The 23735-nt window shown below is 40.5% G+C and overlaps 3 protein-coding genes across 3 annotated transcripts; 1 reads left to right on the top strand and 2 right to left on the bottom strand.

Moving 5' to 3' along the window:
- The first annotated feature begins 1579 nt into the window (after positions 1-1579).
- On the top strand, positions 1580-12121 carry LOC134871804 (palmitoyltransferase ZDHHC23-A-like). Its single transcript, XM_063894719.1, has 9 exons — positions 1580-1713; positions 2472-3086; positions 4391-4558; positions 5071-5308; positions 10845-10984; positions 11316-11395; positions 11490-11603; positions 11675-11776; positions 11869-12121. The coding sequence occupies exons 1-9, from the start codon at positions 1595-1597 to the stop codon at positions 11886-11888; spliced, it is 1596 nt and encodes a 531-aa protein (XP_063750789.1). The 5' UTR covers positions 1580-1594; the 3' UTR covers positions 11889-12121.
- A 306-nt stretch (positions 12122-12427) lies between these two features.
- On the bottom strand, positions 12428-20445 carry LOC134871802 (zinc finger X-chromosomal protein). The gene is made up of 7 exons (XM_063894717.1): positions 19991-20445; positions 17978-18074; positions 17422-17736; positions 16495-16644; positions 16044-16166; positions 15767-15910; positions 12428-15502 (listed from the first exon to the last, which is right to left on the bottom strand). The coding sequence occupies exons 2-7, from the start codon at positions 18042-18044 to the stop codon at positions 14205-14207; spliced, it is 2097 nt and encodes a 698-aa protein (XP_063750787.1). The 5' UTR covers positions 18045-18074; positions 19991-20445; the 3' UTR covers positions 12428-14204.
- A 763-nt stretch (positions 20446-21208) lies between these two features.
- Positions 21209-22653, bottom strand: LOC134871803 (diamine acetyltransferase 1-like). The gene is made up of 6 exons (XM_063894718.1): positions 22399-22653; positions 22215-22266; positions 22027-22107; positions 21820-21921; positions 21674-21714; positions 21209-21586 (listed from the first exon to the last, which is right to left on the bottom strand). The coding sequence occupies exons 1-6, from the start codon at positions 22471-22473 to the stop codon at positions 21419-21421; spliced, it is 519 nt and encodes a 172-aa protein (XP_063750788.1). The 5' UTR covers positions 22474-22653; the 3' UTR covers positions 21209-21418.
- Between the last annotated feature and the right edge of the window lie 1082 nt (positions 22654-23735).

The following is a 23735-nucleotide window of genomic DNA, read 5'->3' as shown; positions in this document are numbered from 1 at the left end:
CTTTCTAAGTTTTCAAAGCTGTCACTTCTATCAGATCATCAGGAGGGCAACAGTAAAGAAAACCTCCCTGCAGAGATCACTTAACACATTGTCACCAGTGCTGCAAGTATATAAACACAGTATTTATCTGGTTTACACACACACACACACACACACACACACACACACACACACACACACACACACACACACACACACACACACACACACACACACGCTTACACACACATGCTTACAGAGTTTTCTGTATGTGAGCGGTGAGTTCAGGTTGCTTGTGGGAGGAAATATGATCCCAGAGGGTGGGGCTGCCCTGTGGATCATCCCTCACTCTCTCATCTATGAGTGCCTGTCATGTTTCTCATTCACACACTCGTCCAGCTCAGTGTGGATTGTCAACATAGCCTGTGGAGAGGAGCACGAAAAGACCCCTGGCCTTTATCTACCAGTTGAGGTAGCACTTATATTTATCAAGTATTCCAATTTCAAATGGTCACTAGAAGAAGCCGTTTGAGCAGAGGAAGTAAGCTATGCAAGAGAACGACTTGTGAACTATTTGAGGACATGCGAGGAGGATAGCTTTGGGAAAAGTGAGCTGGCAGATGCTACATCATTTCAAACCAGTTGCCAGGAGTTGCCTCCTGTTGGGACACTTCCACCGTGGGAATCTGAGAAATGAAAACCATCTCAGTGCACTGACACAGTGTCGCAGCAGCACTGCCACGTGCAGGAACATTCCAATTTCCTTTTTCAACACAAATGAGTGATGAGAAAGTAGGCTGCTGTTTTCTTTTTATCCCCCTCAGTCATTTACAGAAGAAGCTTGGTGACAAGAGGTCATCTTCTTAATTCGTTTTCTCTTTGTCCTTTGCTAAATATTGGCATAACTTGTACCTGGAGACAGTAAATCTGAAGTACGTTGTGGATTTTGTACTTTTTTGGTTGCAGAGACATAAGGTAAGTTAAGAGAGAAAAGGTTTTTGCTGGCTTTGTGAAGGTGGATGATCTTACTAATACAACTAAAACATTTGCATTCTTGTTAATTAATAGTCATTATTACTAAAAAAGTCATACAAAAACTATGATAAGATAATCAAATAATAACTAACATCGACAAATCTCAAGTACATCTCTGAGTGTCTGACTGACGTTTGCTGGCCCAGATACTTTGTCCCTGTGGACACAGTGGCCTTGTTTCAACAAATTGCATTAGAAGCTCCTGGGGACTGAGAATCCTCAGATCTGTTCTGAAATGATTATTTTTTTACAACAGATCTTATAGTAAGTTAAAGGCACAGGTTAAGTACAGTATGCCTTGTAGTGTGTGTTTGCGTGTGTATGTGCTCCATGTGTATTTCCAAATATGAACTGCCCACATAATAAACAGAAATCACCACTTTTTTTTGTTGCTTCTGAGCATTGTTATTGGCTGTGGCAGATAATACCTTTTTATAAGCAAGTATAACTTTTGACATTTCCCTGACATAAGTGTGCTGTGGCTGTGCAGTTCATTGCTTTTGGGTATAGAGTTTTACATTGATGGCCTTTTGTGTTGAAATGACAGTTTGTAAACTTCAGTCATCTTTAGCAAGCCATTATGCAATGGGAGAAGTTAAAGCCTCCAGAGCCAGATGATCCTATGTGTTGCTGTGAGTGTGATTTGGACCAGTACGGATGTTGCTGTGACTGTGAAGATCTGGATGAAGCCTTTACCAGGTATGAAGGTCTTGAGTAAAAGAATGAGTAATAGGCTACTGAGTAAAACTGAACTAAGGAAATAAACCTGAATACTTCAATGTTATTTACATAGAAGTATCATATTATTCATTATCACTTATTTAAAAGATGTTCTATGTAAGAATTTCTTTTTTATGAATGATAACCGGGAAAGAATAATACCGCCTTATACAGCGGCTGGTTAGCTAGCTTAGCGCAATGACTGGAGACAGAAGAGAAACAGCTAGCCTGGCTTCTGAAATAGTTTGGCAGATAAATCTCCTCTGAACAGCAAACTATGTTATTTACTGTTTGTTTGTTTGTTACACTGATAAAACAACTTAAATATAAGGTGTTAACAAAGGCGGGTTTTGTTACCTTCAGCTAGAGCAAGGCTAGCTGTTTCCAGTCTTTGTGCTAAGCTAACCTTTTCCTAGCTGCACAAATAAAGAATGTGAAGTTACTGCAAACAATTGACTTTAAAAAGTAATACATATACAACTCACAGACAGTGAAAGAAATGTGTATGTATTATGTATTCCTTGGAAATCTTACATTTAAAAAGACACAGTTCCGTACTTCATAAAAATCTACTCTGCAAAAGTAACATCACTGTTTTTTTTTAAAGTTTATAGAGTAATGTATGAATCACAAGCACCGAAACCACATTACGTTTGACAAATTAAAAGTAATCGTTATTAGCCATATTAATAACCTTCATGTTGTATTTGTGACTGGTTGACCCCTGTTGTCTGTAGGTGGCTGAAAGACAGACCATCGAAAGGGGGGTCATGTCAGTCTCCTGTACTTGGGGCTATTATAGACAGAATGGAGATCTCCCTGATCCCAGCCCTGCTGCTGCTCCCTCTCGTGCTGCGGGTTGCAGCGCTGCACTACCTGCTGGGTATCACCATCCTGACCGCTCTGCCTGGCATGGTGCTGTGGTACTACTACGCCACGCACAGAAAGAAGAAACGCACCCTCTTCTTCCTCACCCTTTCTCTCTACTCCCTGTTCTACATGTATTACCTCTTCATCACAGAGATTTTACCTCGTGGGGACGTCAGCCAGCTGCAGATGTGTACTGTCACCACGGGGGTGATTCTCACTCTTGTCTCTCTTATACAAACCAAGAGAGGCCCGGGGTTTGTGACCCCGTCCCTACATGTATCTCACAGCCACAGTCAGGAGGCTGACAAGGACTCCTCACATCTTAATGGATGTATCCAATCAGCAGCTGCAACAGGGACAGAAAATGCCCTAACAACAAAATGGAGAAGCTGTCCTGTGTGCAAAATAATGCGACCCCCACGAGCCGGACACTGTCGAACCTGTGGATCCTGTGTCCAGCGTCTGGACCACCACTGTGTCTGGTGGGTTGGATACAACATATGTATTTATATATATTGCCCATGATCGTTCTAAGTCAGTCATACTTGTATTTAACAATTCAATAATAGATGGATCATGAGAATCTCTTGCTTACCTTCACTGAACTGAATTAGGAAAGGGTTAAAAAGGTTGTTTCTAAATCCCAGTTTAACCCCTGAATACCGTTGTCTTTTTGAGTATCTGCTGGTCAGAGTCATCTGGGGTCTGTGGAACAATTATAACCTTACAGCCATGTTCACAATTAGATATCAAGAACGAGTGACATTTCCAAAAATACCCATGGATTCAAAACATAATCAAATGTGTTCCCGGGTGTAAATAGCACTGTCTACTTTGAATAACTGAGTGCATGTATCTGACATGCTATATACACCCAGGGTGCAAATAGCATTGTTGACTTTAATCAGACCAGTGGCCAGCTTTAACTCAGGATTGTCATCTACCAAGTGGTCCGATCTCTGTCCCGTGCAGTCAACATGCGGAAGTGTCATTGGGCACCATATTTAACCTCAAATTGCTACCAATGTCCTGTCCAACAGTGTGTGTGACAGTGTGTGAATGTTGAGCAGGTGGCAACTGGTATGGCGACCTTTGCCTCTTCATGAATGTGTGAGGATGTGTGAATGCTGACTTGTATATGTAAATCATTTTGAGTGGTCTGGAAGTGAACTGGAAAAGCAGTATATAAATGCAATCCGTTTACCATCGACTTTTACCATAAGATTACACATGATCAGCCAATTCAGTAGCACTTAAGTGTCACCGCAGTTCTTAAACTGTTTATGGCTCTTAAAAGCATAACCTTGCCTGGGTTTTGCATTTACAAATAAGCAGACACATTCATGAAACAGCAATTATGTAAATTATATAGAAATGAATCAGCCATGAAATGAAATAACAAAAACGTATTATTCCCATTATTTGATTCGAATGTATCTTGTTGGGTCCAAAGCATTGACACAAAACTCAACATTTAAAAAAATCCAAAGCAGTGTGTGGTGCCCAGATGAACTAGCAGATATACCAGGGCTCCAAGCAACAACGAAGACACACTATTTTAAAGCAACCAGGAGGACGAGGTCATCACTCAATTAAACTGAACGGATGCCTTACCCCCAAAATAACCATCAATTATTGACCCTGTGTTACCCAGCAGGATACTAATCAGAGCGAGTTGTGTGTAAAGTAGTAACGCTTCACTATAAATGCTTGTGATTGCCCTTGAAATAAACTGAAAACTCTAAATGGAATCACTGTGTTGTGTGTCTGTGCTGAGGTTTTTTAGGATTAACAGCTGTGTTGGACAGGCAAACCATCGCAGTTTCCTGCTGAGCCTCTCTGTGTTCGTGGTCACCTCTCTGTATGGGATCAGTCTGGTGCTCAGCAGCCTCTGTCCTCGCCAATACCTGATGACGGCGCTCCTCTACTGCCCCGGGGTCTACACCCAGTCCAGGTACAACACTCTTTATGTGCAGTTTATCAGAACTAAATATGGGAGTAGATGTGAAGTATGATGGATGAATATGTTCTGAGTATTAGTTATTGCATTAATAATGTTGGCATGGACAATCATTATGTAGAACATTTTATTTGTACCAGTCCTTTTATGAGTTCTTGCGTGAAGTCCTTGATGATTTTCTTTAGAAAATTGTTGAATTACAACAGTTTATAAAAGAAAAACACATTTTAAACTTTTAACTGAATTGTGGTAATTGACTAATATATTAATTGGTGTTCATTTTTACTCAGATAGACTTTTGGCAACGTGTACACATTGCACTTTTCCCTCTTTCTGTGCCTTAGAGGGTGTCATATTTATTATAAATGGAGATATATGAACACTGAATGTCAGATCCACTTATACCACGTTCTTAACTTAATCAGTTGTAAAAATCAGTTTACTTTTGAATACACTTCTTCCATATGTGTGTTAAGCTTCATTGACTCTTTACTTTGTCTCTACAGTTCGGCACTTTGCTTCACCTGTGCTTGGTACAGCAGCATTGTCACAGGTGGGTTGTTTTACATGTGGCTGGTGCAAGTTGTGAATATCAGCCTGAATGTGACAGAGCGGGAGGCTCAGCTGGCTCTGAGGAACAACACAGGCCAGCGGCGCCTCTGGGGGCTCGTCATCTCCACGGGACAGTACTCGCGCGGCTTCTGTCAGAACTGGGCCGAGTTCCTCACTATGGTGGAAGCCTCGGTCTCTCCTCGCTCCAGCCTCACTGACCTGGTCTAGTCTCACATTAACTCTGTTGTACCGTCATGATGACAACAGACTGGTCACTGATATCATGTGTGAAGCTTAGCATGAATCAGCCGATGTTTTATAGTGCTTATTGCATTCCCGCCTTTTCACAGAATACATTATGGTATGGGGCAGGATTACAGTTATCACCCTGAAAGATTCTTGTCCATTACTTACATTAAGACGATACTTTATTTTTATAATAGGATTCGGAAATTAGAAATGATAAGGGCTAATGATTGTATATCAACAAACTCCTCTGGTAAAACATTCATAAAGTTCAAAGAGCCTGAAATCTAAGCCTGTTGCAAATAGGCTTCGGTCTGCAGGTAGAATGTAAATATGGTTTATGCTGTCCGACTGAATTGGAAAATATTGTTGACCATGTCCATTTAAAACAATTGAACAGAACATTTGTCATAATAAAAATACTCTGTGGGGTTCACATAAACAGGCATGCTTCCAGATCTGTTCCACCTTTTCGATGACCCCCTTTGGAGATTTGTCTGAGTGACAGTCACATTTTATACAGTACATCTCACTTTTGTTAAACCTCACTTTTAAATATCCATGCATAAACAACAAGAGGCAGAAAGTGGCACAGAGAAATACGTCCCCTGTGAGTCTGCGGTGGGTGTGCAGTGTTAACTTCCTGCAGACTCCACAGTCATCTTTACTGTTATGACTGATGCAATCTGAATTAACTCAATATTCTCCTCTGCAGTGCTCTGCGTTATTGATTTCTGCGGGGTTGTAGTCCATTGCTGTCTAATAGTGCCAGTAGTGCTTCTTCTGTGGTGTCCTTATGTTCAGACATGCAGGGATTGTTTTTGTAAATAGTCAATTACAGATATTGTGTATTTATATTACGCTGAATGTCACAATCCATGACTCATGTGTGTACGTGAGTCCAATCTTAATAAATTGCTCTGAGCAGTGTATGTTTCCTCTTGTGATTTATACACTCCAGTGTTTTTCAGTCCATACACTTCCCATTCTTTCCCATTATCAGTTCTCATAATGCATGGGTGGAGCAAACAAGCTGTTTAATTCAATATCCACCGTTTAAATGAACTCAACTTTATTTATACAGAATTTGATACAGACAAAAGTGCTTTACATGGCAAGATTAAAGCAACACAGACCAAACATAAATAATATAATAGTACAATAAAAAAAAGAAATGTAAAAAAACAACGAATAAAACTTAAGAAACAAGGGCTATACTATTACTCAAAACACACACCAGATTAAGAAAAAGACTGAAAGTATACATTTTCTTTACTATACTTTACTAATATTCATAGAGCTTGACATACTAATCGAAAGGATGAAGAACACTATCGTCTGCTTCAGTGTGGTTTCAGGAGCTTCTGTCCTCTGGCGCCATCCTCAGGCCAGTCCATTCCTCTCCTCCCTCCACTGGTGACTTCAGGTGTGTCCTAAATCAGAATCAGAATCCCTTTATCGGTCCCACAGAGGGGACATTTGAATTTGCTACAGCAGCAACAGAGCCAAAGACAGCTTTACAAAAGAAAATATGCAATGAAAAAATATGAAGATAAAGAAAAACACACCATTTACAAAATACACATCCTGCAGTGAGATATGGCAGCCAGGTAAATATTGCACAGTTATTAATAATGGCATATTTCTGTTTATATATTGCACATAAATTGTTATTGCACAACTAGTCAGTTTTATAGGATCAAAAACACATGCACATCTGTTGAAATGAGGTAATTAATCTAATTAACAGGAGTTTTGAATATGTTATATTAGCACCCTATGGCCAGTTGTGAAGTTACTGAGTGCATTTACATTTGTGCCATTTCAAGGCTTTTGTTTTTTTACACGAGTACCGTATATAAATATAAATAATGACAGTACATATTGTATAAGTACATTCAATATAGAGTTTTCTTTAACCTTTTATATGTGTTTTTTGTCATGTACAGAGATGATGACCAGCCTGGCGTTGGAGAGGACGTGGGAGAGTAAACCAGTCAAATAACAAACTGATTTTTGTACATGATGTATGTATATCTGTATTATCAGAATGATATCCCGTGTATTTTTTTCAAGCTTTTGAATGTTTTGCTGGTGCCCTTTGTATCACGGTTGACAGAACTTTGAGGAATGAGGGGAAAAACTATGGTATACCTGCTGTTTGTTCATAACATCTATAGTATATAGGTCCAATCAATCAAACATTTACATTATCAGAGGGACATCCCCTGTATATATTTCCAGCTTTCAAAATGTTTCTGTTGTTCATGTTTGTGTTACCCTTAGTAAAAATAATGACATCTTTTTTTAACGTTTTCTTTTTTTGTAATTTAGGGTCCAAAATGTTCCTATAGTATGTCCAAATAAAAATATAAACCATCAGGTTCTAAAGGTGCGGTTGTCATAAAAGAAAGAGACATGCTAAACATTTCTTAATGGGGTTTGGACAATCAAAAGTATGGGATAACGGCCAAATTAGCTCCGGACTCCAACGGGTTAAGAAGACATGTAACTCCACAAATTGACTCTTGACAAGGAACACTTCCAGATGACTCCCTCATGAAGCTGTCCCAACGGACTTTGCCACTGCACTGTTTTCTCTCGTTGAATGTACAGTGTGTATAATGTCAGTGATTTTGCAGGTCTGCTCTGGAGCTCCTTGAGACAGATGTGTTCAGGGACGCTTAGAGACTGTGTTTGCTCTGGGCAAAGATCTGTTAGTAAAACATTCAATCCTATCTTCTCTCTGATGATTTACAGTTTCACAGAAGCTGAAGCAAATGAAAACTTTAGGATATTGACAGAAAGTTAGATAAAGAGGAGAAATACTTTGGTTCACATTACAATGCTAATGCTGCTTTTGAATAATTCAGGCGGTAAATGCCAACTAGTGGGAGACATTGCAAATCTGCATGATGCTTAAACAATCAATAAATACATTGTCTGAATGTCAATGAACTGTGTACTCCTGCATTGGTGTTTACTGGTAAATGAACATGGCTTTAAAACATGTATTAAATTCTGCTCTGCCACAGCATTTCTTTTCATATTTGTTTTCTTGGGGCAAAATAACCTGTTTAAACTGGCAAGGTATGTGAGTGTGAGGAATCCCCGCCCTGGTGCATGTATCGGCCTGACTTTTGCGACTCATTACACTAATTCATCTCCTCCTCATCACACATGGATTCATATTTATCCGTGAAGAAAAGATCCTGCAGAAAGCTGAGGTCACACACAAGAATAAGTTAGAAGGAATTACATTGAACAAGTATAACATATTTGCATTAAATATACTTATACGAATGATCAAAGGTAAAACTACTCATTAAGAATTATAATAACAAGTATTCTGTTCTGAATTAAACTTGATGCACTAAGGTGCTGTGGGGTCCAGTTTGGGCTACTGCTTATTTGTTGATTACATTTTGTATCAATCTGATAGGTATAGGTAATAAAGTTTTGAGATAAATGCATGAATGAGAATAAGATTATATGATTACCTAATATGGCAGCAGCGATTTCAGTGCATGCATGCTTGTGTAAGTAGGTAAATGTTGGAAAAGCCCTTAAAGATGTGAGGAGAATAGAAAGGCGCAGTAGAACCAGGGGTAGAAAGTAACTAAGTACATTTACTCAAGGAAAGTACTTAAGCGCAATATTGAGATACTTGTTTGTTTTCCAATCATTTCCCATTTAACTTTATCAGAGAAAGTGAGACTCTTTTTATATTCCATTTAACTTCCATTCTTCCACTTGATAGCCTCGGTGAATAACTACTCCAATGGCTCCAGAACAGCTATTGAGTGATATTTGAAACTAAATGTGAAAGAAGTTCTCATTTACTGAGAGGGAGCAGCCAGCTGTACAAACAACCAGTCACTGTTTTCCTTTATGTCAGTAAGTTAAGGACAAAGGAGGATGTTTTTTCAGTCTTTAAACCCATTACAGAGAGAGACTTTCAACTCATCACATGTCGATGATGAATGATTAGGAGCCCAATCTGTTCCTCTCTTTTGTGTTGTCTCTTTCTTTTACCATCGCAACTGCTGACAGAGAATTTGACTCGGTGCCACAGAAAGCACTGGAGGTCAGCCACTGCTTTGTTTACCATTTTGGTTACAGTGTTTTTACTCTCACAGAGGAGGCTGCAAAGTGACATTGCATTATGGAATACTTTATAAATCTCATAATGCGGCACACGGGATACGAACCTCGATACACTTCTTCTAATTCTGATAGTTTCTGCTGATAAGATTCTGCCCAGGATGAAAACTCCTTGTGGCTGTGAAACTGTTTTGTAAGCTTCACGTGTTTGAACCCATCCCAGCTCCAGGGTGTGTGTGTGTGTGTGCGTGTGTGTGTTTACGTGTGTGTGTGCTGCCTATATAAATGGTCGCCAGCAGCACTTCAACAACAGATCTTCAGCCACACTCTCTTCTCACTTCTTCACCGTCGTTGCTCCTCAGTAGCCATGACTTTCCTGCTGACCGTGCTGGGAGCCGTGCTCTGCTCCTTCACCGTTTCTGCTGAGGTCGTCCCCCAGGCAGACTTCGACATACAGGGGGTGAGATGGATTATATGGTATATTTAAAGCAATCATTTTACGCTTAGTCACCACATGATTTATGATGCCTGTTTGCATTTTTGTTAAATTCCTTTACTTAATCGACTTATCTGATTTTGCTGGCTCGTGCAACTTGCCGATTAACACATTTAAATTGGTTAAAAAAAAAGCCAGCAAGAAAAGCAGTATTTAACCTTTGACTGATTTTGTGAAGTACTGTATACCTCTTGGATATTTTCTAAAATGCATACAAACAGCTGTGTACCTTAATGTTGAGTATTTTCAATACTGTGACTTTTAGGAAGCTCTTTTTGTTACCTAAGAACCAGTACTAGTACTACAGTGTAAGTCCTGGATTCAGTAAAAAAAAAACACAAAGGCATTAACAGAAATTAAGTACCACATGTAAAAGTATTCATCATGCAGAATGACCCATTTTTGAATGATAGATTTTTTTTAAATACTCAATTGTATTTGTGAGAATTATTGTGTCACACATGTTGATGTTGCAGCAGGTAAAGTAGGAGGGGGTTTTGTATTCATTGAACTGCTGTAGCGTGTTATTTTCACCTATGGACCATACAATCTGTCTTAACCTAAAGTAAAAGTTCATGTTAAATCATTTTCTGACTGTATCTTGTGTAATTAATATGAATCTGTAAAAAACCTTAGGTTATTTGATGGAAGTAATGGAGTATAAAGTACAAGATTAAGTAGAAGTAGTGTACTCGAGTACTATTTAAAGTAAATAGTTACCTTAAACGACTGCATTTAGAGAAATTCACGTGAGGTTTTTAAAACTGCTATCACTTTTTTGTAAAAGAATAGACAAAAAATATGAACTGTTCCACACAAACACATTTGAACATGATTTACAACAACTAAACACTCTATTGTTTGCCGTGTGTGTGTATGCAGGTGGCAGGGAAGTGGTACCTGATTGGATTTGCCACAAATGCCCAGTGGTTTGTCAACCGCAAAGCCGGCATGAAGATGGGCACCGCCATGTTGACCCCGACTGCTGATGGGGACCTGGAGATGTCCTACGCCAGTCTGAGGTAGATGAGTGAGGAGAGAAAATGCAGCCGTGTCCCAAGAGACAAAACTAAACACGGAGAAGCAGCGTTTAGTAACTACGCCACATACTGTATGTGTGGAATCAAGACCGAAGCTTCTCTTTCTTCTTCTTTTATTCATATAAAAGTAGAAGAACTGTATCTTTTACTCTTGTATTTTTTTGTTACCTTTCTTACTATACTTAGACTTGTCTTTAGCACTTTTCCCACATAAGGTGGCAGACAATACGAGATAAAGAAATTCACTGCAGGTCAAATGTTAACACAGGTAATACGGGAAAGGAAAGGTCATGTGTTGTTGTTTTCTTGGCAGCTCTGATGGCTCCTGTTGGAGAATGTACAACCTGGCAAAGAAGACCAACGTGCCCGGGAAGTTCACATACACAAGTGACCGTGAGTGCACCAATACACACACACCTCAACACAAAGAGGCCGGCAACACATCACAATAAAACCACCTGACCTCTTGCCCTCCTCCCCTCGCCAGGCTGGGGCAGTGAGAACGACATGTCGATGGTGGATGTGAAGTATGACGAGTACGCCCTGATTCACACCGTGAAGACCAAAGGGAGTGATCCCACCGTTGTCACCAAACTATATGGTAAAGCTGCCATGATTCAACAACCTGTAATCTTAAATACGGTCATGTACTAACTTCCTGTGGTGCGTTAGGCCGCGGGGTGGAGCTCAGCGCTGACCTGCTGGAGAAGTTCAGGCAGTTCTCCTTGGGGACTGGGGTCCTCCCGGAAAATGTCGCTTTCCTTCCCAGAAATGGTACGTTTCATATAACTGGAGAGGTTTCCGGTAAACAATACCAACAACCTGTGATTAAGGCGCTTACTTTGTTTCTCTTCACCCTTCTCTAGCGGAGTGCCCAGCTGCTTAACTTCCTGCTGTCAACAAGCTGTCTGAAGACTTCATGAATATTCTATCGCCGTTTAACGCCAGTACTCATTTCATTTTGTTTACACTGCTCTTTCAGAGGTTGAGTTAAGAAAGTAATGCCACTAAACATATAAAGCCTGGTTTCAATATAATACACTTTGCTTTTATTCAGCAGTTGTACTCTTTACAGACGTACTTCAGACATGTTTGAGACATTAAATGTTCTGTTCTGAATGAGCCTGATGATTCATTTGTACACTTAAACTCAATTATTCCTTCAAAAAAAAAAATCCAGAATCTGCACCGACAAAGGCAAGAAAGAAGACGACAGAATATGCAGGATTCCAACTTCTAACAGTTATCGGCTTTGCATATTTTTAACCCGTGTGTAAATGTTTTGATCCTCAGATTTGCGGAAACGTTCAGCCTTTAGCAGAGGACTTTAAAAGACGGCCGTCTATATGTAGAACATAATCCTGCAATGTCCAATCCATCAGTAGTGGGCCTTTGAGAATGTGTGACAATAGAAGACAAAATGGGTAAAATACTTTGCTTTTATTACTTTTTTAACAAATACGTTGAAGTACATCCATAACAACACAGTTCAGATTTCCTTGTTATCAAGTGTTTACATCTACACGCTTTGTACAGATTTGTATACAAAACAATAATTTACGTCCCATAGAAGTCTAGTTACATTTAACTATACAACAACTTGTAAATGAAATAAATATAAAAACAGGAATAATCACAGGTGATAACAAAAGGGTAAAAAGCCATAGTACAAGTACACCACCAGCACCTGTCTTCTGAAGTTGCATCTAAAAAGATATACCTTTTCCCTTTCTGCTGGCAAAAATACATCTGTGAGGGCAAAAACCAAAGATTCAGTTCATAGTTTTAAGAACAGCAGCACCCGATACACTGTATGATTCCCAATAGGCCAGACAGTGGGACGCTGATGTGAACCTTTCAGTGAAAAGGCTGTGATTTAATAGATGAATTGACATGATTGACTTTAAAAAAATTAGAAACCATCCGCCTGAAAAGCTAATCATCAGAACTAAGGGTCATCACAACAGAAATCAGTGGGATTTCACTCTCTAGGTAGCATTATTGGACTCAAAACACTGAAGTCAGGGCGTCGTTTTTAATGCTTCGGGCACTTAAAACTGAAATATCACCAGCACATGATAAGCAAGTGAGGGGGGGGGGGGGGGGATTGGTTGCATTGTGATTGAGGTGCATATGTGGATTTTAATCACTATCATGACACATCCATGATTCTGTGTACAAAGCTAAGAATGATCACACAACCAGCCAAACAAAAACGGGGTCGTAGAACCAGGAAGCACAGCAGACGCTTTGCATTTCATTCATTCTTCCGCTCGCTCTCACTTTGGACTGTCACAATAATTACATATCGACTTATCAAAAGATGTATGCACATGTCCAAGACACTACACCTGTTGTTTTTTAACATAAGATCATCATCAACATTATATCCAGAATTAAAGGCGCCTTTTCCTTACTATTTTAAGAATTCATTTAGCTATCAGAGCCGGAGAGTCCACTCTTGGTTGTGTGGTTCAATTAATTAAGATAGCTCAATATTTTATCAAACTGATATTTCAAAGACTAAACATCCTGTTTATGTGCATTACAATATATTACAATTATAAGTGGCATAAAATGGTTTTAAAAATCACAATATTGTTGATTACAATAATTTCCGGGACAATTTATGGCTCAGTAAAAGTAGTTATCGTGACAGGCCCGCTCACGCACGATTCATATCACACACAACTGGACAGAATTCATCATGATGTTAACCAGGAAGTGCTACTGGGAGAAATGACGCTAACTATACTGCTGTGTTTAGTACATTATGACAAAATGATGCAAACGTTTTGCAAATCGCAGTTTTGAGACATATTGAGACCATAGTGATGGACAACTGATTGCTGCCTGCAAAAGAAATAAAAACCTGTGTATCTACAAAGAGACATCTGCACAATCTGCCATGCACACCCTCACCAGCAAAGGGACATGCAGTAAAAAGTGCAAGTCTACAGAGGGCTTCTGTTACTAACTTGGGACAGAGCATTATGTTATGTACATGTGTATACATATCTGAACAAACATTAGGCTGACGATTAAAAAAAGGGCAAAACAACAGAACGGACTAAGTGCAGCACACACACACGCCACATTGTTTCAGCGTGGCGTGTGCGGGGCTGAGGGTGCAGAGTTTGGGGGTGTGGTGGTTGCTTCAACATTGTTCTTTGTTGTGGCACAGTTTTTGGCTCGGTCAGAGTCACTCCTGCACCACGTCTTTGTGGTGGCGCATGATATGCTGGTTCTTCTCCGAGGGTCGTCGGAAACCTTTCGAACAGATCTCGCAGCGGTGCGGATAGTCTTTTGTGTGAATGGAGATCACGTGTCTCTTGAACCCCGAAGCGTCCCCGGTGCTGTAGTCGCAGTACTGGCACTGGTAGATTCTCCTTTCTTTTTGTCCTTTGCCAATGACTACAGTCACACTGCTGGCTAAGCTAGCTGCGCTGACTCGGCCCGCCTGGCTAGTGGGGCTGGACGCGCTAGCTGAAGACTTTTTAGGTGACACAACAGGAGTGTGTGTCTCTGTCCTCTTAGACTCACTCTTTTCAGGAGAGGCTTGTTGCTCCTTCGTGTGCACGGACAAGATATGGCGACTGAGAACAAAAGGGTCTGCGATTTTGAAGTTGCAGTGGCGGCACTGATGAAGCTTCTTGGTCCGGTGCGACACCGAGTGCTTCTTCAGTTCAGACGGGCGGTGGAAGCCTTTACCACAGATGGCACATTTGTGTGGATAGTCCTTGGTGTGAACGGATATGATATGGCGTTTCAGGTCACTGGAGTTGGAACTTTTGTGATCACAGTGGGCACAATGGTGGGTCTTATTCTCTTCGTGCGTTAGTCCGTGCTGCATTAACTCCTCCTCCTCGGCAAAGGTCTGGAAACAGCGCTCACATTTGTATGGCATCTCTTTGCTATGCTTAGTCTTGATGTGCGTCTTGAGATTGGAGGAATCGGCCGACTTGTAGTCGCAGTACAGGCAGGAGTAGGGCTTCTCGCCCGTGTGCGTGCGCATGTGTTTCTTCAGCTCCGACGGGTGGCGAAAGCCTTTTCCACATTCCACACAGATGTGGGGAAAGCTCTTACTGTGGACGGCCAACAGGTGCCGGTTGAGCAGCCCCTGCTCGGCCGTTTCATAGTCACAGAACTTGCATTTATGCATCTTGTTTGGCGTTGTGGGGGTCTGGCTCTTGGGCTCTCGGTGGTGGTGCTGCAGTCTGTGAGAGAACAGCGCCGCCTGCTGGTGGAACTCCTTGCCGCACATTTCACACTCGAAAGGGGCCTTGCTGCTCAGAGCGTGCACCTCCATGTGGTTGTGGAGGCTGGCTTTCTTGTTGGTGGTGAAGTCACAGTCTGTACACTGGTACTTTTTCCTCGTCAGAACATCCTGGTGGTGATTCTTGGTGTGGCGTTTGAGGAAACCCCGTGACTTGAACTTTTTACCGCAGAGCATGCAGGGGTAAACTGTGAGAGGCTGACCGTACGGGCCGATGATGATGGCTGGAGAGAAACAGGACGAGAGGGAAAGAGAGTTGACACCAATCCTTTCAAGTGATAAAAAATAACATTTATTTATAAGCCGATATAAACCATTTATTCTTAACCAAATCAAGGCTGCATGAAAGTAGTGCTGATAGTTATTGGTAAAATATATCAAGGTAGAATCAACTTATCACTAATGGAAATAATGATGTCACAGCCTTCTTGTATCATTTCGGCTCACAAATATTAAAAAACAATCCATGAACTCCGTGTTTCTCTTACCTGTCTGTACCTGGCGGGGCTCCGACCGTCTCCTGCTTTTGTTGCGTTGTCTGTTGATTTCATCCACCCCGTCAGACTCATCGATGTGCAGCAGAGCACTGGCGGCGCCGTTTCTGTTTTCACAACTCTCGCTATCCTCGGCCCCTGTGAGACCGACAGAATGTCTTAAACACGGAAACAAACAACGCTGGCATCTGTAAAGCTTTGACACTCAGTGGCGGGGTCGATGCACAGGATTCAAGCGTTGTTTTAAAAGCAATGGATCTGACGGACTCACCGTGGTTTCCTTGATTGTGATGAGAATCCCCGACAGACATGTAGACCATCTTCTCTCGGAGGCCTGAAGACTCTGTTAACGCCACACTCTCCGTGTCTCCGTCGCTGATGTCAACCGATTCTCCTGGAGAATTTAAATAAACCATTTAAAATCCACGGGAGACTGAGCCACAGCCTTTTTCAAGATGAAGATTCCAGTTTTCAAGTCAAAAACAATAACATTGGCTAATAACTTCTACAACAGATCAAGTTCTTTGATGAAACAATGTAAATAAATAATTGATCTTATTAGAGCTGAGACTTGGGTGTTACAGCAACTGTGAGCCTGATGAAGCATACTCTTTTATTTGAAAATATCTCCAGCAAATTTGAAATATTTTTAGGGACAAAACCAACATCTTGTTTTATATTTAGCGGCCATCACTTTCTTACAGGTTTAAAATGTAACTCACCCATGTCATCCTCCCCTGAATCAGCCTTGAAGATGTACACCTTGATCACTTCCTGTCCATCCTCATCCTTCTCCACTTCCTGGTCCTCCACAGCTCCCTCCACTGTGACCTCCGTTCCATCCTCAGACACCATTTTGCCAGCTTCATCCACTAGCGAGGAGATCACATTTTATTAGAGACATGATGCAAGGGTCTTGAGAGTAATTTATGCAACTTCAATGCTGAATACCTCCTCACTATTCATGTTAAGTGAAGATGACGTTTGGAAATATTTTCTATGAAAGACAATACACATCTATTTTTACACCATCTCTTCTGAATACTTAATATTATCTAGTCAGTCCTAACAACAAGTTACAACAATTACATCCAAAACAGAAGTAGTTCCGGTTTCTCAATACTACAGAAATACAAATGGAGTCCAACATTTCTCTCATCTCGTCTTACTGCGGGTCTACTAACACACTAACAATTCAGATTGAATTTTAACACTTAGTGGTAATGACCACCGAGTCTGTTTCATACAGAGTGTGTACCACTTTGGATTGTTAGACGAGCAGAATGTACAGTGGGGCAGTAACTGCTGCAATTATTCCTGTAATTATTGCACAGTGAACGTATAGTGGCTGCTTGTGTTAAGTATGTGTCTATGACCTAGTGAGACTTACATTTTAAAAAATGTGAAGTCTAAAATATTTCACTAAGTCTGTAGCTGCACCGTGTCAGAAGTTTAAACACAAGTGTCACAATTTGGGTACCTAGAAAGGTGCTGTATAAATTCAAACTATTATTATTATTATTTACTTTAAAAAATCAGCAGCACTCTTTTGGCAAGTCTAATTTTGGAACATTCACATTATATTTATGATAATGGTTCAGTGAGTTGGAGCGAAATTCCATCCCAGTGCAAAACATGTATAAACTTACAGGATATCATGAGATAATCCCCACAGCCATCTTGGTCGTCGTCCTGCTGCTCAGGGTCCAGCCCATCGTCATGGATATCTCCCATGGCAACACCTTCCTCATCGCCGTCAAGAGCCATCACGCAGGTTTCCACTGCTACGTCTTCATCTTCGTCGCAGTGCACATACTCAGACACCACATCCTCAACAGCGTCCTGGATGACGAGCTCGTCTGGGGCGAACCGGTGTACGGCCATGCCTTCGCCCTCGCCTTCGGACACCAACACTGTCTCTTGAAGCTCCACAACAAACTCCTGCCCGCCGGCACCACCCTCATCTGGAAGAAACCGGATTACCCACATATCAATATTATTGTTTGTGGATTTTTTAAAAAATGGTAACCTTAATGTTGTAACTGGTTTACTACAGATGCCACACAATTCAAGACATTCACATGTATTTCAATTTATCCGACTAATAAAGAAATCCTATTCTTTGAAACACAAGAATTGACACGTACCAAAAACAAACATTGTGTAATTAACATATTATAAAAAAGACATAAATGGCCTAATTACCCGATCCGTGTAATATTATTTTAGGCTCTTCAGAATGTATTGATAGCCTGGTGACATCCTCATCCATTGTCCTCGCACTGCATTTGTTAGTGTAGCGCTGAAAGCAAAAGATAGGAAGTCTGTTTAGATCTTTGTGAACTAAACTGTTGGAATCCAAGCTAAACAGAATCAAAATCAGGTGTTCGTGGTAATCAATGCGATTTGAATTAACCAGGAAACAAAGATTCACAAAGGACATTTTAATGTGAAGAGAATCAAGTCATTTATTTAATAGTTGTGGCATGGGAAAGCCACAATGAGCTTGTTGAAGAAACAACTTAATGTGTGTGTGGCCGACATGTTGATAATTTGAGTCACATGATTAAAGAAACTACTGGCCTTGAGTTACACAACTACTGCAGCCTGAGCAACGCCTAACAGCCGAAACATATTCATCTTTAAAGGTTGTTGTTCAGTTGTTTTGCAGGAAAACATTGCACAGACTGTTGTCACCTTGATAACGTAAACTTTGGACACATGTTAAATGCTCTATGACAATGACAGTTTCAAAACTCACTACACATGTGGTAGAGACAGAAATGTGTCCAACTCTGTATACACATATATTAAAAAATATACTTAATATATTTACAATTTGTACTTCACAGTACTCTTTCATCATATCAACACTAGTATAGAAACCTAAAGCGACTGTCATAAAAACACATTACCTATTATGCAGTTGTGTCATGGTTAAAAGCAACTAACTACTGTTTATTATTACACTGTGATGTGTTATGTGCTGCTGCAATGAACAGGTCCCTTTATAAAGTATTTGATTTGTTAAAGTAACCTGATGCAAAAAGTAATTCTTTCACTGCAAATAAATCTGACCTCACAGGTGAATTGAGTATATATAAGCCAAGGGAAGCATTTAAAACAACACTGAGAATACAGTTGTGCAGTGTTGGCTTATGTCTGCCGCGAAGGACATCAAGTGGTATAATTACAATGACTGCATCACTACATCAGCAAACACAACTAAACAAATTGTTCAGCCAAAAATGGCAATAGCGTTTCCCTCATCCCGGAGAAGAAGGTGAGATAATATCACCCCGTTACGCACAGGGGGGGTGCAGAAATGTAAACAGTAGTGTGAACGATGCAGCCGGGGTGCCATTTAATTTCCATTGAATGTACCATCCCCCACCCCCAGGTGGAAAATGATGACAACGGTGTGTGTGTGGAAATGTGGCGCACAACACAGGGCATCGGTGTGCTGAAAAGATGCCGCCAACACATAAAAACCAGGGTGGTCTCACTAACTTAGCCTGCGTTACACATTCACGCCAGACTAGACACAGTGTAAAGCAAGACGAGCTGATTAACGGTAATGTCCTCAACTGACCACTGGAGCACCGTTAGCACTGATTTCACACGCAAAGCCCCGATTTTTAATGCAAAAACACATTTAAGCACAGAAAGGTTACAACCCCATGCATGTAGTAGGAAGTCCTAAATAAATGAGGAATATTTGACTAGGTTTGCACTATAGAGAATCTGCAGTAGAAAGCTAGCGGGAGGAGCGCTAAACACATTCGTTTTCTACAACCGATTTTCATCACACTAGCATCCGCCATTTTGTTAGCTTGGTGTCTGGACGGATGCTAATTTAACACTTGGTGAAAATACACATCGGGGATTAGAAAATGCTAATTGGATTATATTGATAACTATAACGCTCATTCACTCTAGTATTCCATCCCAGATAACGTAAGCAATCGACAACTGTCGACCACAAAAAACATTTTTGAGCGGGCATGCTAGCTAACAGGATAGGCCGGAATTACCAATTACGGCCTCTATGGGGCCCGGACCTGAGAAGAAAAGGCCCAACCCTTTGCGGCCTCTCGATGACAATGAAGAAATAAATTATAATACTACATGCATGCAAAAACAAAGACACACGGACACGCACAAATGCAAACATAGCTCTGCAAAAGGGTGGCCCGGAGCAAAAAATGACCTGCGTACCAGATGTATGCTGCAGGGATGGCCTCCGTCCGCACCTCGGCTTCCCAGGCCGCCTGGTTCCCCCAGACTCGGGCAGGATTCAGTCGGGAATTTTGTGTTATTTGGGCGGGCCGGAGAGGAGCGGAGAAGGAGGGGTTATGGGTTGTTTCTGGAGCTCGGCTGAAAGCAAAGCAGGACGTCTGGAGCCAGATCTTGTCATGCTACAGCCCCATGCTCCTCCAGCTCCGAGGCCGCCGTCAGCACGACACGTCACAGCCCGAGAGCAGCAGGAAAATGCGGAAGGGTTGTGGTGGAAATCACACCGGCAGGCACCAAACAGGCCATAATCTGAGCAACGCTGTTGAAACGGGTTATGTCAAGACGTGCAATGCAGTGTTAATTTTAATTAGTTTGAGCCCCGAGGTTGATGTAGCTAGTAATGGGCTGAGGACTGCTTCGTTTCCCCCAACAGTAGACGAATATGCAGCGTAGAAGTGTATAATAAAAAGTGATTATACTCTGACCTCCAAACCGAGAGCATCCAACATTTAAACAAACAGATGCCATGTGCCCAATGAAACGCCCTGTCCCAGTTTCAGTGCATTAACTTACTTCACAATGTCATCAGCCTCCTGGTCAAATAACTTTTATTAAAAAGTCCAATCAATCGTAAGTTAATATTTGATGTGATCCTAGTAAAATATTTTTATGGTAATAGAAAATAAAAATACAATATTCCACATGTCATCAACAACACTGGTAGAAAACATTTACTACTGCTTAAGTACACATGTGATATATTGGAACTCTACATGAGTAGTTTTACAATATTATGTTTTAAATTAGATTTATATCTGTGTGTAAAATGATAATTTTGTTTCACCTAATTAAAGGCTCTCCAAACTTGACCACTCATTCTGAGCTACTGGCACATAATATTGTCTTGGAACAGGATATTTGTAATTTTACAACAAAAAGTTAATTCCTAGTTAGACTAAACTAAAATCAGTAAGTGAAAATACTACATTTCTAGTACTTCCTGGGTATGTTTTTATTCAGAAGTTATTTTAAAATGTATGGATTTGTTGTAATGGCGTTACAGAATATGAATGTAAAAAGACAAAAACACCCTCTTCAAATCACTACTCTAGTGTTCCTGATCTGGGGAAACGGGCCAGACAAAGTGTTGCAACATGAAACCGAGGTGCTGATTCTTTCAATTAAAAAAAGGAACCAAAATTCTGTTACACAAAATCAAGTTTATTTAATGTTTTTCAAAACACAAATAAATGTGAGTATAGCTATTCCCCTCTCATCAGTATTCATTCAGCAGTGGTCTTGCTACATTTCAGATGACCTTACAGTGTAAAATGTATTAAGAATGACTAAAAAACAGGATCATTGCTTTCACCAACAGTCAGCACAAATCATTAAACAGTACATAAGCTCTTATGGGGCAGTCATTTTCAGCAGATCATCCTTTTCAATCTCAAAAAGACGCCAGCCCTCCTCAGAAGAGAGATCAGCTGCTCCTCTTCGCTTGTAGAACTCGATAGACTTGGTGTTGTTTTCTGCTACAATGAAGTGCATGCCGCTACAGCGAGTCTTCACTGCTGTCTAAAGGGGGAGAAAAAAACAAAACATGAAACACAAAGTCATAAAGTATTGAACACAGTTGAATAAAGTTGCAATTGTTTGACGTACCTCACTCAAGACCTTCAGGATTTTTGAACCAATGCCTAGACCTGTTGAAAGAGAACATGATTGTTTTTAAAGTTCCCCTCAAGAATGTTGCTGTAACTCATTAACCTTTACTACCATTATCTAACAGCTTTTGTTGAGAACCTCACCACGAAATTCTTGCATGACGTAAAAGTCTTCCAAGTAGAGCAGCTTTCCAATCCAAGGGTCATATGTGAAGTAGTACATAGCAAATCCAATCACATCGTACCCTGGAAGAAAACACAATATAAGTTAGAGTTAAAACTCACAGGGTTGAAGTATTTCCAAATAAGACTATATAAATGTAAAGAGTCTTGTGTTAGATATGTTTTTACCTTCTGTGCCCTGCAATTTTGGGACTTCAGCAACCAAACAGTGGTAGAATGGGTGATCTCCGAAGCCGTCTTCAAGGAGATCTACAAGAGAGACATTTATTTCATGATAATGTATGAAGAAGATTGAAATCATTTTTGGAAAAAACCTGGTGAATACAGGCACATGATGTTCAAGTGGGTTAAAGAACCTTTCTCGGTCAGCACGACCTTCTCTTCCATTTCCTCAAATTTGGCCAGTTCCTTAAAAGCAAAGAAAAAACATGAATTAAGCTTTCAAACTTGAAACACAATTGATTAACAGAGATTACAGTAATCCATCACATGTCACAATTGTCCTATTTTTAGAATATTGGACTTTAACAGTTCCCTTACCTTTATGAGTCGCATGATATCGTGCACGTCACTGGGTTCAGCTTTCCGTAATATATAACTGGCCGTTTTCTCCATTTTCCTTTTTTCCGTTTTCTTACTAATCCTCTGAATGTGAATAGAAGCAAAATTTGTTTCGTCATACGCTACTCAGGAGTACATCCCCCAGCAAAGAATAAAGAAACCGTATACAGAACTACATTGGCTGTGTCACAAAAGTGGTACAGCAGCTTCACCGAGTTCCCTTTTATATGTTACTGGAGGAAGTGACACAATAATCCATATAGGGACACCCTTTTAAATCCGGTTTCCTTTTTTTCTGCTTGCTTACTCCTTATCATTGTAGTTCATTTGAATACTGTTTAAAAGGTAAATATTAACCAGACCTGGAAAAAAACAAGGCCAGGCGCTTAATGGCTTTAGAGTAAAGTTTAACCCATGTGAGACAGAGCGTGATATCTGTACATTTAATGATACATTTTCCTTCTGCAGGTCACAATTGCATCTTTTTAAACCATCAAACAAATATTTGCATTGCTCAAATCAAAACCTTTTTTGATCTATTTATGCAATCTGTCAACAGAGTTGTACGTTCAATAAAACAATCATCCAAGACAAAAGAGGGGACAGACGAAGCTGCGATTATCTTGACGTACTGCATCGAAGCGTGGTATGTCAGATGCACCAGGAGCTCTGCACAGGGTCATCAAGACAGCCCGAAACATCATTGGGTCACATATTGCTGCAGCACAGGAAATCGACCGGATGTCCGGGCAAGGCCAAGGAACATCCACCACATCACAAATTGATGACCTTTTAGGAGATCGTACAGGACTATAAATGCATGCAAGAGACGGAGAATCGAGCCACTATTACCTGATTACAACTGGTAGAGAATGCAGCATCCAGACTCCTGTGCCAATGTTTAAAAAATAAAACATATTGCGCCTGTAATAACACACATGTGGTTTTAAAATCCCTACAATGTGTTTATTTTAGTGTTTAATGCCCTGTATGTTCTTACTATATTTCAGAACCTGTATCCTCATACAGTACAGCCACAGCTCCAGGGCTGATAACCATCCCATGATCTTTTTGAAAACCTTTTGAAGCCAGAGCCTTCTTTTGAATTCATGACTCTGGAATATACAAGGAAAAAAAATCATTCAATCCTTTTAAAAAGTGTTTTAATTTCCACTTTAACTCCTTGCTAACCCCTGCAATCATTGTGCATAAATGGCATTGTGCATTGATTTGGCACAAACATGGTTTATTTTTTAAAGCTCCCTATATATCAATTTGACTTTGACCCTAAGTATCTGGATGACAATATGAACAAA

This window comes from Eleginops maclovinus, chromosome 11 (genome assembly GCF_036324505.1).
Source record: "Eleginops maclovinus isolate JMC-PN-2008 ecotype Puerto Natales chromosome 11, JC_Emac_rtc_rv5, whole genome shotgun sequence".
Taxonomy (NCBI): domain Eukaryota; kingdom Metazoa; phylum Chordata; class Actinopteri; order Perciformes; family Eleginopidae; genus Eleginops; species Eleginops maclovinus.
The sequence above is the reverse complement of the archived record's forward strand: the minus strand, read 5'-3'. Positions and strand labels throughout refer to the sequence as shown.